Raw genomic sequence first — 15,438 nt, 5'->3', positions numbered from 1 at the left:
GTTCAACCATTGTGGAAGACAATGTGGTGATTCCTCAAAGACCTAGAACCAGAAATACCGTTTGACCCAGCAATTCCATTACTGGTTATACACCCAAAGGAGTATAAATCATTCTATTACAAAGATACATGCACGGGTATGTTCACTGCAGTACCATTCACAATAGCAAAGACATGGAATCAACCCAAATGCCTAACAATGATAGACTGGAATTTAAAAAATGTGGTACATATACACCATGGAATACTATGCAGTCATAAAAAGGAATGAGATAATATCCTTTGCAGGGACATGGATGGAGCTGGAAGTCATTATCTTCAGCAAACTAACGCAGAAACAGAAAGCGAAATACTGCATGTTCAAACTTGTAAGTGGGAGCTGAAAAATGAGAACTTCTGGGCACAGGGAGAGGGACAACACATACTAGTGTCTGTAGGGAAGGAGTTGGGGAGAGGGAGAGCATTGGGAAGAATAGCTTAATAGATGCAGGACTTAATATCTAGGTGATGAGTTGATAGGTGCAGCAAACCACCATGGCACACGTTTACCTATGTAACAAAGCTGCACAATCTGCAAATGTACCCTGGAACTTAATAAGATAAAATTAAAAAGAAATAGAGGTTCAAGTCTTTCCTGGTAAGCATATTTATGTTCTACCACAGACGATTCAACTTTGGGGCAAGACAGTCTTTCTCCTAATTTTTGTAGTTTTGAACATTCTAAAGTTTTTGTTGTTGTTGTTTTCCCTGAGGAAAGAGGCAACTTCGGGGATGTACTTTGTGGGGTAGGATGGAATTTGGGGCCTTTAGTTTTCCTTTCAAGAGCCCATAGAAGGTTTTGGGTGCCTTCTCAATGCAGGCATGAGAAAATATTAAGCAGATGGACGGCGAACTTTGGTATATTCACTCCTTATGAGAGAATGTTATGTGGAAAAGTGGAAAAACATAAGCTGTCTATGCTATGTTTACAGTTGGTCTGCTGTATTTTGTGGACAAAAATGGGGGAGAAAAATAAAAGCTGTGTTAGGATGATGGGTATACGGCTGAATTTTCCAGGCATTTCTATAATAGCACCAAACCCTATGTTTTAATGCCACTGTGAAAAAAGAAGACCGGAACCCTAGCAACTCTTTTCGACGTTTCCTGGTCGGCGGTAAAAGCTCGGTTTCCGGCCCTCCCGGAAGTTGCTGCAAGTCGTTTCCGGGGAGCGGGACTCCAGATGGGTCGCAGTCGGAGCCGCTCTCCACGGAGGGGTGAGTCTTGTAGCATTTCGGAGGACGTGGGGCCCTGTCGGAGACCTGTCCCTTTTGTTTCATTTAGTTTTGTTTTCGGTAGCCGGGCCGCAGAGAGGCATGCCCTTTTACCCAGAAGGAGAGCTAGGGGTGGATGAAGGAACGTAGACCTGGCCCTGCCCCCTTCAGCTCGCCCTCTCGGGTTTGAAGGCAATTTTTTGTCTTTTGTTTTCCCCTCTGAATTAGTTTCAGTAACTCTTTGTCACCTTCATACAATAACTTTTGTAACACTGTGGCCGGTGGGTTTAGAATTAGACCTCGGGTCCTTTGCTGAATTTCTGGGTGACGGGTGGGCAAGTCACTCAGCCTTTCTGTCTCGAATTCCCAGAATTAGTCATTAAGGGTAGTATTGCCAACTTTTAAAGACTGATGTGAGAATTAATGTCACATCCCATAACATACAGTATGTGATTTTGTCTGGCTCTTAAATACTTAATAAATGTTAGATTCCTGCCCAGGTCATTACAGGGAAATCGATATTAAGAATTTTGAGTCCTGGAAGCTCACTTCATAGTATTTTCTGGCTTCCAGCCCCATAAAGAACCCTGGACTTCCGTTAGTAGATCTAACTTAGACCCTCGGTTCTGCCCCTGATTAGTTTTTATTTCTTTTAGTGAGACAGAGTCTCGCTTCGTCGCCCAGGCTGGAGTGCGGTGGCGCGATCTCAGCTCTCTGAAACCTCCACCTTCTGGGTTCAAGCGATTCTCCTGCTTCAGCCTCCCGAGAAGCTGGAATTACCCTCCCGCGCCACCACGCCTGGCTAATTTTTGAATTTTTAGTAGAGACAGGGTTTCGCCACATTGGCTAGGCTGGTCTGGAACTCCTGACCTCAGATGATCCACCCTTCTCGGCCTCCCAAAGTGCTGGGATTAGAGGCATGAGTCTCCGCGCCGGGCCCTGATTAGTTTTTATCACTTTGAACTAGTGAAGCCTCGATTTTCCAATAATCCAGTGTGTTCTAGTGCTGTAACTCTAGAACACTGGATTTCCCTGGAAAAGAATGTAAAATATTTTATTAATGACGTTTTATATTGTTTACATGTTGAAATCATAATAGGTTGGCTAAACTGAGTTTAAAAACAAATTAATCCCACCTGTTTCTTTTGACCTTTTTAATGTGACTACTAGTAATGGTTTGCATTATGTTTCTACTGGACGGTGCAGCTCTAGCTATTTGAGGTAATTTTCAGTTCTGCAATTTGTGTGCGCTTGCATTAGAACGTAGGCGGTCCCGGTCCACATCCCGGGAGAGAGAACGCAGGCGCCGGGAAAGGTCCAGGTCTCGGGAGAGAGATCGGAGAAGGAGCCGCTCGCGATCCCCTCACCGAAGACGCTCCCGGTAAGGGCAGAAAATAAGCCAAGAGCTTTATTTATCATAAGTCCCTAAGAAACTGGTCGCTACTCTTAACTTTGTTTTGATCGCTTATAAGGGGATTTACAGTTTCATGAAATGGAGGAAACTTAATCCCACCTTATTCTAAAGCTAACATTCACCTTGGTTAAATGGTGTTAATAGTACTCTACATCAGAGTTGTCTTGAGGAGTAAATAAGAAATAATACATGCAAACACCAGAGCATGGTGCTTGGCAAGAAGAAATAAGTATTTTATATTTTTATCTCTTTTTAATTAACTTTTTGGCGATAATGATTTATTCAAGTATGTAATCAAGAATGGATGATCTTGGAAGAAGTTGGAAATGGGCTCAGAGTGTTTTGTTTTGAGAGAGGGTCTTGCTGTGTTGCTCAGACTGGTTTTGAACTCTTGGACTCAAGCGATCCTCAGCTTTTCAAAGTGCTGGGATTACAAGTGTGAGCCACCAAGCCCCACCCAGCTCTGAGTCTTAATAAGCATCAATTGCTGTTTAAGTTAGCTTTTTTGTGTGTTTGTGTGTGGTTGTTAGAAACTTAATTTACATTTTTCTGCCTTTCAGAAAGCTTTCTAGCCTTAGTTGTACTGAAAGCAACTGATGAGTAAGCAGTAAACTATATTTAAAATTTTTTTTTGTTAACAGTCAAGGCCTTAGCAAAACCTTTTTCTTCACTTTGCTATAGGGAATGACTCTTGGTTCTGTGGAGCTTGGCTCATGTATATCTGTGCTGATTGATACAAAGTTGAAATGTGTGTCTGTCTGTTTCTAACTATCTTTGCTTATATTAGATCTCCAAGACGACATAGATCCACATCTCCTTCCCCTTCTCGACTGAAAGAAAGAAGAGATGAGGAAAAGAAAGAAACAAAAGAAACAAAGAGCAAAGAACGGCAGATTACTGGTAATGTTACTAGATATATAACTATAGGAAAAGTACAGTGATGGTAAAATTATAAAAGTTTAATCTTTGAACATTTAAATGTTAAGCCTTTTATAGTGTTCATCGCCTATAATTTTGAGGTTTTGGTTTTCTTTTTTGAGATAGAGTTTCATTCTTGTCGTCCCTACTGGAGTGCAATGGTGAGATCTTGGCTCACTACAACCTCCACTTCCCAGGTTCAAGCAATTCTTGTGCCTCAGCCTCCCAAGTAGCTGGTATTACAGGTGCTCACCACCATGCCTGGCTAATTTTTGCATTTTTAGGAGAGACAGGTTCTCACGATGGTGGCCAGGCTGGTCTCCAACTCCTGGCCTCAGGTGACCTCAGGCCTGCCTCAGCCTCCCAAAGTGCTGGGATTATAGGTGTGAGCCACCACACCCAGCCTGAGGTTTTATTTTGATTGCACCCTAGCAAGTTGCTGGTTATCTATGGTGCTCCTGATCGAGAAGGTAGTTAAAAATGTGAGACTATTCTATTTTGGAAGTATCTTCACAATTAGATAGTGTCATGCCTGATATTAAAAGTAGGCCTGGCTGGGCGAGGTGGCTCATGCCTATAATGAAGGCTGAGGCAGGCAGATGATGAGGTCAGGAGTTTGAGACCAGCCTGGCAACATGGTGAAACCCCATTTCCACTAAAAATGCAAAAAGTAGCCAGGCGTGGTGGTGTGTGCCTATAATCCCAGCTACTGAGGAGACTGAGGCAGGAGAATTACTTGAACACAGGAGGCGGAGGTTGCAGTGGGCCGAGATCATGCCAATGCACTCCTAGGTGACAAGAGCAAGACTCTGTCTCCAAAAAAAAAGGTAGTCCTTAATAGGAAACCCAGATTTTTTTTTTTTTTTAAAAGGTAACCCTTTTTAAAGGGTTCAAGAAGACTTTTTTGCACCATAAGTTACATTGCATCCAAATTTAAGAGGAATTTTCATTAGACTCATCTTCAGCTAATTGTTTTGTGTGTTCTCTGCTAGTGAGGTGGGATGACAATGTTACTACCTCTCTTTTTATTTATGTATGTATATGAAATGATAAAGAGGTCATAAAATTATTTATTTGTGCAGAGGAAGACTTAGAGGGCAAAACAGAGGAAGAAATAGAAATGATGAAGTTAATGGGGTTTGCCTCCTTTGACTCCACAAAAGTAAGTAAAACGTGCAACCAATTACACATTCTCATTTGAATTAATCTGTTGTGACTATCCTGTTTTTCCATGTTCTTTTCCATTTATACAAATTTATTTGGTTATTAGACAACATCTGTGTGAAGGGCTTTGAGAATACAGAGGAGTAAACAATGAACTGCCATTGGAATTCAGGGAGGGGTTGACAGGGACAATGTTTGAGTTAGATCTTAAAGGGCAAGTAGAAGTGATTAAACAAAGAAGAGGAGGAAGATTATTTCAGGTAGAGAGAAGAGCTCATGAAAATGCCATATAGGTGTAAAGGAGCGTAGTGTATTCTGGGAATTTCAAATTCAGCCGTGGATAAAGGGGTGCTGATGGGCTTGTGACTTAGGCTAGAAATAGTAGTAGGCAAATCACAGAGGGCGTTTCATCCCTTTAGCCATGCGAAGGAATTCAGAGTTAATACCTTAGGTGGTGAGGAGAGGAAGTAGTGGTTTTTAAACTAGGGAGTGATAATGGTTATATGTGTGTTTTAGAACAGTGACTCTGGGGGCAGCATGGAGGACAGATGGAAGGTGGGTTAGATTGGAGGCAGAGAGCACTGCTGATTTGTGCAAGTGAAAGTAATGAAGGCCTGAACTGAGTTGAGAACCATTCAGGAGCTGGAGGGAGTGAGAGTGAGTAGCTAGTGATGCCTCTTAGGTGTCAGGCTGGGAGCCTGAGTGATACAGTTAACCCAGAATAGAGTTTCTGGAAGGGGAACTGCTGGGAAATGGAAGAACAAAATCCAGCTGCCAGATAGAGATGACATTGGGCAGCTGCATACATGTCTCACAGCTCAGAAGTGGGGTGGATAGGGGAGTGAATGCTGTCTAGCCTTCATAATAGCAGAGAGATGAGGGAAGAGGAAAAAGAGGGAGGGATTATGTAGAGGAGGGAGAGATGGGGGAAGAGAGAAATGGATATAGAGAGAGGAAATGAAGAGAGGGAGAAAGGGAGGGTGTATGGAAAGAAAGACAATATATTTTTTAAAATCTTTTTTACTAGAATTTTAAATCTTTCCATTTAGTTTTGCAAATAGAAATAGAGATGTTTGAGAAAAAAATTGTCCAAAAAATCCACTTTTCCAAGTCTTGTATTCCATTGAATTGTTAATGGAGTGAGGTAATCACTGATGCTTAAGAGTTTCTAACTAATGTGACTGTGTAGGGCTCACATGTTTTAAAATGCCAGTGAATAATGTGGGAATACTGAGGCATGACTGTTTTGAGGTGAGAAGAACAAGCTCTTGTTCTTGAAATGGTTATGTGAACTCTGTTTTGGAATTTAATGAAGTTTATTTGTCAGCTTTTTTTACCCTTGAATATCCTAAATCCTTATTTATTTTTCCAAATAGTATTTTATAAATGAAAGTTTATTAATATATATGTTAGATGAATAAAAATACATCAAAAGTAAAGCAACTACAGTTTTATTGTTTATAATGAATGGGGAGGGAACTTTTCCCCCAAAGAAAATGGAATTATTTTCTTCATTTTCTGGTTTTCCTGTTGCTTGATGTTAAGTTTGAAGCTCCTAAACGTCATATGTAAGGATGGTGCCACCCATCACTTAAATGTAGTCAGTGATGAGTATGTTTGCTTATGAAGGAAAAATTAGGTGAGAAGTCATAAATGCCAGGGTAGTCATCTATTTTCCTTTCTATTTGGTTTTATTTTCATTTTTAAATTATTTTTTATTTTATTTATTTATTTATTTTTAGATGAAGTCTCACTCTGTCACCCAGGCTGGAGTGCAGCAGTGCGATCTCAGCTCACTGCTACCTCCACCTCCCAGGCTCAAGTGATTCTCCTTCCCAGCCTCCCAAGTTGCTGGGATTAAAGGCGCCTGCCACCAGGCCAGGCTAATTTTTGTATTTTCAGCAGAGATGGGGTTTCTCCATGTTGCCCATGCTGGTCTCGAACTCCTGGCCTCAAGTAATCCATCCACTTTGGCCTCCCAAATTGCTAGGATTACAGGCGTGAACCACTGTGCCTGGCCTTACTTTTAATTATTTTAGAGACAGGGTCTTGTTTTGTCACCCATGCTGGAGTACAGTGGTGTAATCATGGCTCACTGCAGCCTGACCTCCTGGGCTGAAGCAATCTCCCCACCTTAGCCTTCGGAGTAGCTGAGACTATAGGCACATGCTGCCACACCCAGATAATTTTTTTAATTTTTTTGCAGAGATAGGGTCTTGCTGTGCTGCCTAGACTGGTCTTGAACTCATGGCCTGAAGAAATCCTCCTGCCTCAGTCTATTTTGTTTTTTATTTTTGAAGAGACAGAGTCTTCTTATGTTACCCAGGCTAGACTCAACTTCTTGGCACAATGAATCTTCTTGCCTCAGCCTTCGAAGTAGCTGGGACTACAGCCTCATGGCAGTGTGCTTGGCTTTTCCCTCTCAGTTTGTTAGGTTGGTGCAAAAGTAATTGCGGTTTTTGCCATTGAAAATGATGGCTAAAACTGCAGTTACTTCAATTACATTCTTCTAGGAAGTTTCAAAGTTTTGTTATGTTTATTAATGGATAATTTTCTATGCCAGCATGTAAATAAATGAGGATAGGGCTAATAATACGCAACTCAGCAAATAGTTTCCAAAAATCAGTAAGCCTTTAGGAATCGAATTTTGTAAAAAGGTTAGCATCATTTACTTTTTTGTCCACAAGGCCAGTCTTTCTAAGTCATGCCTACTTCCTGTTATTGGGAATTCAAAATCATATACCTTGAGTAATTTGTTCAGGACTCACCCTCCACCCCCCCCAAAAAAATACATGAAAATAGTAGAAAAGTAAAACCAAATAGATTTATTTTAGCTCCACTTCAAATATATGATTCTTCTGTGTATGCCTTCTGTGGGTCAGAATCAGTTTTTGCCCTGATACCAATATCTAATTAAGTACACTACACAGATAGGCTACTCTTGCATAAGTAGTAATGGAATAGGGAGGAGGGTGGGGGGTCACTTGTGTGTGTGATGACATTAGCTGATGATACTCATCTAAGTCATTTTCTGAATACCTGGGAGTGCAGTGGCGTAGGATATGAGAATGCAAAGGTGACTCTTAGAGACATCCCTCCATCAAGAAGCTTGCAGTCTCATAGGGAAAGTAACTTTGTGATGTACATCATGATATACAGGGTGGAAAATGGAGAGTACTGTGAGGAAAGCAAAAAGTACCGTGAGGAAAAAAGTTAACATTTTTCAGGAGTTAGAGAAGAGGGTACTTAGTGGCAACTGGAATGTCTGAATTGGGCCTTGAACAATGGACAACTGGATAGTTGAAGTTGGAGGCAGGGAAGGCAGTTCAGGCATGAGGAACAACATGGGGGAAAGTAGATATGTTGAGTTGACTTGGTTGGATCAGAAGACCTGAACAAGAATTAGTGAAAAAGAGGGCAGGTGTTACATTTAGAAAGGTCGAGATAGAGTGACACATAACAGCCTAACATTTATGTCTGTTATTCTGTTCTGATTCTTATTTAAAGATCAAAATTGGGCTGGGCACAAGGTCTCATACGTGAGATTCCAGCACTTTGGGAGGCCAATGCAGGAGAGTTGCTTGAGGCCAGGAGTTGAAGACCAGCCTGGACAACATAGTGAAATCACATCTCTACAGAAAAAAATTAAAAATTAGCCCAGTCTGGTGGCATCTACCTGTAATCACAGCTACTCAGGAGGCTGAGGCAGGAGGATCACTGGAGTTCAGGAGTTTGAAGCTGCAGTGAGTTATGATCACACCACTGTACTCCAGCCTGGCGACAGCAAGACCCTGTTTCTAAAAAATAATAACTTTTTAAACAAAAAATTGCAAGGCTCGTATAAGAAATGAGATTTAGATGAATGGCAACCATTCCAGCCATGATTTGAGAATATTATTATCTAAGGTTGTAAGTTAAATTTTGTGTGAATGTGAATTTTTCTGTGGTTATATCTGTATCTTTTATCTGGTTTCAAAATATTCTTTGACCAGAAAAGATTAGAATCTGCTACCCTACTTTCTCAGCATGGCTTGCATATAGTACATACACTGTAAATGTTTGTTGGCTTGAATATTAATTGCTTATGTACAATTGTAAAAGTGTGAGCAGAGAGTTGTCCCACTTGGGAGTTCGTAGGATCTGGAAATTCTCCCTCCTTGGACGACTACTCCTACTCCTACTACTACTACTGCCACTCCTGCTCCTGCTACTACCACTCCTCCTGCCCTTCCTCTTCCTCCTCCTCCTCCCCCCTCGCCCCTCCCCTTTTTGAGACTGGATCATGCTCAGTTGCCCAGGCTGGAGTGCAGTGATGTGGATCATAGCTCATTATAGCCCCAAACTCCTGGGCTCAAGTGATCCTCCCACCTTAGCCTCCCCCAAGTAGCTGGGACTACAGGTACATGCCACTGCCACCACACCTGCTTTAATGTAATCCTGATTTAATGTATCCTTCCTGGGGTTTTTTTTGTCTATTGTTTTTCTTCAGGGTAAGAAGGTGGATGGCTCTGTAAATGCCTATGCCATAAATGTCTCTCAGAAGAGGAAGTACAGGTATGCATAGCCCCCATTATTATATTTGAACTGATAAATCAGTGTTGTAGTTAGAACTTTATTAAGGGATAATCATGTTTCTAGGAAATGTAGCAGTTTTCCATACTGTTTGTTTTAATGAAATATTACCGGCATTGCTAATATTCTGCTGTGTTAAAATTATTTTCCCATTTACACTTGAACTAATAGCTGTTAGAGAGGGTAGTTTGCTTAACTATTTTAGGACTATAGATAACAGTTTTTTCAGAAAAGCGTAATTTCAAGTCTATGAGCTTTGATTTCATTATAATTATAGGTATAAAATAGATCCCTCCTGCACTAGATTGATTATGTAAGGATTTCAGCTGTAAATACATTCTTCTGTTAAGTGTAGGCGTATTTTATTTGTACCACAATTTTGAAACAAACCAATCCATACATGAAATCTCACTGAATTTTTTATTTTTTACTTTTCACCTGGGTGCAAGTGGGCTAAGGCGGAAAAGGGCTTTAGCCTTTTTTTTTTAAAGTCGAATTTCACTCGTGTTGCCCAGGGGAGTGATCTCAGTTCACTGCAACATCTGCCTCCTGGGTTCAAGTGATTCTCCTGCCTCAGCCTCCTCAGTTGCTGGAATTATAGGTGCACACCACCACGCCCAGCTAATATTGTATTTTTAGTAGAGACGGGGTTTCTCCATGTTGGTCAGGCTGGTCTTGAAGTCCTGACCTCACATGATCGGCTTGCCTCAGCCTCCCAAAGTGCTGGGGTTACAGGCGTGAGCCACCAAGCCCGGCCCTGAATTCTTAATGAATGAAAAAGTCAAGATATTTTCAAACGTTGCCTTTCTCCTTAATTTTATCACTGATAAAACATTAATAGTCCAGTTAATTTAGACTATGAATCACGTGATTGAGAATGCTGTAAGCTAAGGTACGAGAATCATCTTGGACAGTCTTTTGTAAAATTACCTTCAAGTAAGGTCTTATGGGGAGAAGCATTATAGTGTGCAATTGAATTTGCTCAATGGGTGCCTGTTTTGGAACTCTTCTCTATTTCTAAATTACATGTTTCATGTTACCTAAAATAAATAAAGATTTTCCATTGATTTTTTTTTTTAAGTCTATAGAATCTTCTCAAAAAATTTCAAAATTAAACTTCCATACTGCTATTTGGAGTTTAAAGAAATCTGAAAGTCTTTGGCTTATTTTGAAAGTAAAATAATCTCTAAATATACGTTAAATTATCTTGAATAGTATCTACCGTAGAATTTGCTATTTTAAAGATGGTTTATAGGTTTAATCTCTGAAGTATGTTACTTTTTTTATAAGAGGAGTATAGGATTTAAAAAAAACAAACAATGAATTTTCTCTTCTCATCATAGGCAGTACATGAATCGGAAAGGTGGATTCAACAGACCTTTGGATTTCATTGCATGAGAATTGAAATGTTGAAGAATGATTTTTTTCCCCCTCATCTTGGTCAGAGAGTGGATTTTGTATTTTGTATTTAACTTGCATTCAAAAAACAGGATCTCAGTTCTTCCTTCTTGTAAAGTAAGAAAATCTTATTTATGATGTATGTAGTTCACTTACCTTGCCTCAACAAAAGAAGGTTAAATATTACATTTTTTTCTTTTAGGAAATATCATTTGTGGCAAACGTCAACCCCATTTTATTTGTCCTTATTCCTGTGGAAGCAGTATATGTTTTCTTCTTGAATGCTCATTAGGACTTCTTTAAAAACATGAAAGTAATTTGGAAGTAAGTTTATCCAATAAAGCAGTATTTCTACCCTTTTAAATGTGATAGTTTTATTACTAAAGAATCTCCCTAGACATTTTGTTTTTTTACACATAAAGTATCTTGATTCTTAGTAGTTTAAAAATGGGAAGAATGAAAAAGCATAATAGATTTTTCTATCTTCTGTGGTTCCCTCTCCCAAAAATACCATTTATTGTTCTCCCCGCAAGTACAAAAGCAATACATGCAAAAAAAAGATCTGAGCGAAACCAAAAAGTAGAAGTCAAAAATCACCCATTATCTACTCCCAGAAATAATCAGTTTTAACATTTCAGTATATGTCTTTCCAGGCTTCTTTGGGTGCATATTTCTCACCCCTACCTATGAGATCAGAATATGTATGCAGTTCTTTCTTTAACCCTTTTTTCTCCCATGTACTGTGGACATTTAAAAAATACTTTTAAATATTCTTTGGAAACTTAGCTTTTAGTAGCTACTTGATTGTATCATAATTTATTAACTAATGTTTTACTGGTAAATATTGGCTTGCCTCCCATGACTTGCCATTATAATTAAAACTGTGACTATATTTCCATTACATACATATTTTTGTATGTTTCATTATTTCCTCAGGCTCCGTACTTAGACGTGGCATTGCTGAGTGAGATTAAAAGGGCTGTGTATACGAGTTTTAAGACGTTTGATATCTCTGGCTAGAAGGTAACAGCCAACTCTATCCAGTAAAGTATGAGCATTCCTGTTTCAGATACATGCACAAATATTAGGTGTAAAATTTGTTTTAAAGTTCCTACCTGATGGGTAAAATACTGGTACTATTTGTTTTTTTTGTTTTATTTCTAGGGAGGATGAATATTTTTTAAATGTACTAGCCATATTTCTTTTGTTACATGCCAATTCTTAATCTGGATCTATTAATATTTGTCTTTTGGCAAGTTTTTCTTTTTTTCATTTGAAGAACACTTTTTATATTGAAGATAATAACCACCCATTCTGTTGTAGACCTTGCTGGTAGTTGAGGCTTTGTGGCTAGATTTTAACTTTTATTTTTGTAAGTACTACAAACAAGGAACACAGTTGAGATGATACAAAGGGTATCTAGTGATGCATTAATTGTATATCCTTTCAGAGATATTCCACATATACATAATCATATATATATCTTTAAAGATAGAAGCAAACTCTACATACTGTTCTGCACCTAGTCTTTGTTCACATACATCTTAAACATCTTAGGATGGTTTCTTACCGGTACCTGTAAAATTATCTCTAGGTTTTTAATTTCTTTTTTTTTTTTTTTTTTTTTTTTCTTTTTGACACAGAGTCTCTATCACCCAGGCTGGAGGGCAGTGGCACAATCTCAGCTTACTGCAACCTCCCTCTCCTGGGCTCAAGCAATTCGCTTGCCTCAGCCTCCTGCGTAGCTGGAATTAACAGGCATACACAACCATGCCTGGCTAATTTTTTTATTTTTGGTACGGGGTTTCACCATGTTGTCCAGGCTCGTCTCAAACTCCTGACCTCAGGTGATCCACCCGCCTCAGCCGCCCAAAGTGCTGGGATTACAGGCATGAGCCACCACACCTGGCCTTATTGCTAGATTTTTAAGGGCTGCTTTATAGTCCATTGTAGGGTGGACCATAATTTAATCCCCTGTTGATGGACGTTCAAGTAATTTCTAAGTTATTTCTAATCTTTTGCTACTTGAAACAATTCTGTAATTGTTATCCCTGGATGTACATGATTTTACAAATCTTTAGCTAGGTTTTAAAATCCTTATCATCTGAAGTTTGACCATCTATTGTAGTTCTTTAAAAGCTTCCCTGGCAAGTTAGTCCCTGTAAAGAAAATAATGATAATAACTGCATTGCATGCTACAGCATGCAGAGCACCTTGATTCACTTAATCCTAATGAGATAAGTAGAGGAGGTACTATTGTCTCCCATTTCCCAGATGAGAAAGCTAATGCTATTTAGCATAAAGGCAGAAACTCTTGATGTTTATACTGCCCACTGCCTTCAGTGTTTAAATAATGAATTATGTTGTACAACTTTGAAGTACCCATTGCACAATTGTCACCACCGCAAGCATTTGGATTATTTTGCTTGGACTTTTTGCCAACTAAGCAAAATAGTTTTCCTTGCCTCTACCCACCAAAACACTGTATATCTGCAAATAATCCATGACAAGGACTGTTTCTGTTTTTGTGTATACCTAAGAAAAGCAGACCTAATTGTTATTTTAATAGTGAAACTGAATCTTCTAGGATAAAATAACATACCCCAAACTAGATTATTACTTTATCATTTTATTGGTGTTGTGTTGCTAGAGATTTGACTTGAAATCCTTAAAGCAACAAATATTGCAGATAAATAATCTGAGAGAATCTGGTAGGTCAACAGGTCTGCTGTCTGTGAGCAAACTGAAGAAATAGAAGAAGAGGAAATCTTTGAAAATAGAGAAAACATACCTTTGATCCCAAAAATCTTGGTTTGAAGGAACTTTTATTCATTAGATCATCTAATTCTGGAAGAATAACCAAAGTGCAGCATCCTTGTATTCTTCCTTTAATGGGCTCACCCTCATAGGTGATGTAAATTGTGCCAAGTTTTCTAAGTGTCTAAATGTTAACTGCTCCAGGGCTCAGCCCTTGGACTCTCCAGTCTCTGCTTTGGTGAATTGTCCATTTGTGTGGCTTCAAACACCTTCTGCCATGGCTCTCAAATTTATACTTCCAGTCAGATCATTTTACTGAATTACAGTCATGTATATGCAACTAGATTATTAGGCACCTCAAATTTAAGATTAACTGAACTGAACTCTGCTCAGTCTTCTTTGAGGCTTTCCCATCACAGTAAATGGCCCTCTCATTCACTCCTTTGCTCAGACTATGGTCCTTGAGGTCATCTTTGACTTTTTATTTGATGCCTTACCTCTGATTCATTAGCAAATTCTTTTGGCTTTAACCTCAGAGTACGTTTTGAATTTGACCACTTTTCACCACCTGTGCTAACCTAAGCCATCTCTCTTGCCTGGACTACTGCAGTAGCCTCCAACAAGTCTCTCCTTTCACTCTTGCTGCTGTTTATTCTCCACAAGTATCAGAAATAAACCTTTTAAAATGTGCATCGAGGCTGGGTGTAGTGGCTCATGCCTGTTATCCCAGATCTTTGTGAGACTGAGGCCAGCGGATCACTCGAGGTCAGGAGTTTGAGACCAGTCTGGCCAATGTGATGAAACCTGGTCTCTACTAAAAATTCAAAAATTAGTTTGGCGTGGTGGCATGCACCTGTAATCCCAGCTACTCAAGAAGCTGAGGCAGGAGAATTGCTTGAACTCAGAAGGCAGAGGCTGCAGTGAGCCTAGATCTCACCACTGCCTTCCAGGCTGGGCAGCAGAGTGAGATTTTTGTCTCTTAATTAATTAACTAAATGTGTATCTAATCATACTGCTCCTGGCTTCAGTGATTTTTTTTTAATCATTTAGAATAAAGTTCAGTCCTCAGTATGGTCTACAGGGCCTCCACATGACCTAGACCTTGGCTTTCTACAGCCTCACTCCCTTGCTCACTGCACTGAGCTACACTGGCTGGCCTCCTTGCTGTTCTTTCAAAACAGGCATATGTCTACTCCCAGAGTCTTCTTACTTGATCTTTCTTCCTTCTGGAGTGTTCCTCCACCTCCCTGATTTGCACGAGTAGCTTCTTTACATTGTTCAGCTCGCTGCCCAAACTAAGGTCATTCCTGACCACCCTATCCAAAATAGCAAACTTTCTTCCTTGTCTATCCCTGTTTACTCTTTAAAAAAATTTTTTTAAGTTGAGATAAAATTTATATACCATAAAATTTACCCTTCTAAAATTTAAAATTCAGTGGTTTTTAGTATATTCAGAGTTATGCATCCATCATTCGTAATTCCAGAATGTTTTCATAACCCCAGAAAGAAACTCCATATCCATTAATAATCACTCTTCAATCACCCCACCCCTAGAAACCACTAATGTACTTCCTGTCTCTATAGATGTACCTATTCTGAACATTTCATATAAATGGAATCATATAATATGTAGCCTTTTGTGTCTGGCTTCTTTCATTTAGCATCATGTTTTCAAAGTTCTTCTGTGTTGTAGCATCTGTCAGTACACCATCATTCTTTTTTGACTCCAAATATTCCATTCTATAGTTACACCACATTTCTGTGTATAATTCATCAGTTGATGACCATTTGAGTTGTTTTCACTTCTTTACTATTAGAAATAATGGTGCCACAGCCGGGCGTGGTGGCTCACGCCTATAATCCTAGCACTTTGGGAGGCTGAGTTGGGTGGATCACTTCAGGTCAGGAGTTCAAGACCAGCCTGGCCAACATGGTGAAACCTCATCTCTAACTAAAAATACAAAAA

General features: G+C 39.5%; 1 protein-coding gene across 2 annotated transcripts; it reads left to right on the top strand.

Moving 5' to 3' along the window:
- Positions 1–804: 804 nt before the first annotated feature.
- SNRNP27 (small nuclear ribonucleoprotein U4/U6.U5 subunit 27) lies at positions 805–11,618 on the top strand. Of its 2 annotated transcripts, XR_004272985.1 has the most exons (7): positions 805–1,252; positions 2,510–2,630; positions 3,451–3,563; positions 4,664–4,743; positions 9,235–9,299; positions 10,661–10,832; positions 10,918–11,618. XR_004272985.1 is itself a non-coding variant. In XM_032291853.1 (6 exons), exons 1-6 carry the CDS (start codon positions 1,219–1,221, stop codon positions 10,713–10,715), a joined length of 468 nt encoding a protein of 155 aa, XP_032147744.1. In that variant the 5' UTR covers positions 805–1,218; the 3' UTR covers positions 10,716–11,616. The 2 variants fall into 2 exon arrangements, 1 of the variants encoding a protein (XP_032147744.1); XM_032291853.1 differs by having other exon boundaries at positions 10,661–11,616.
- The last annotated feature ends 3,820 nt before the right edge of the window (positions 11,619–15,438 follow it).

The sequence above is a fragment of the Sapajus apella genome, unplaced genomic scaffold, assembly GCF_009761245.1.
Source record: "Sapajus apella isolate SASKATOON/1434 unplaced genomic scaffold, GSC_monkey_1.0 scaffold26, whole genome shotgun sequence".
In the NCBI taxonomy this organism is placed as follows: Eukaryota; Metazoa; Chordata; class Mammalia; order Primates; family Cebidae; genus Sapajus; species Sapajus apella.
This window is presented reverse-complemented; position numbering and strand designations above follow the sequence as displayed.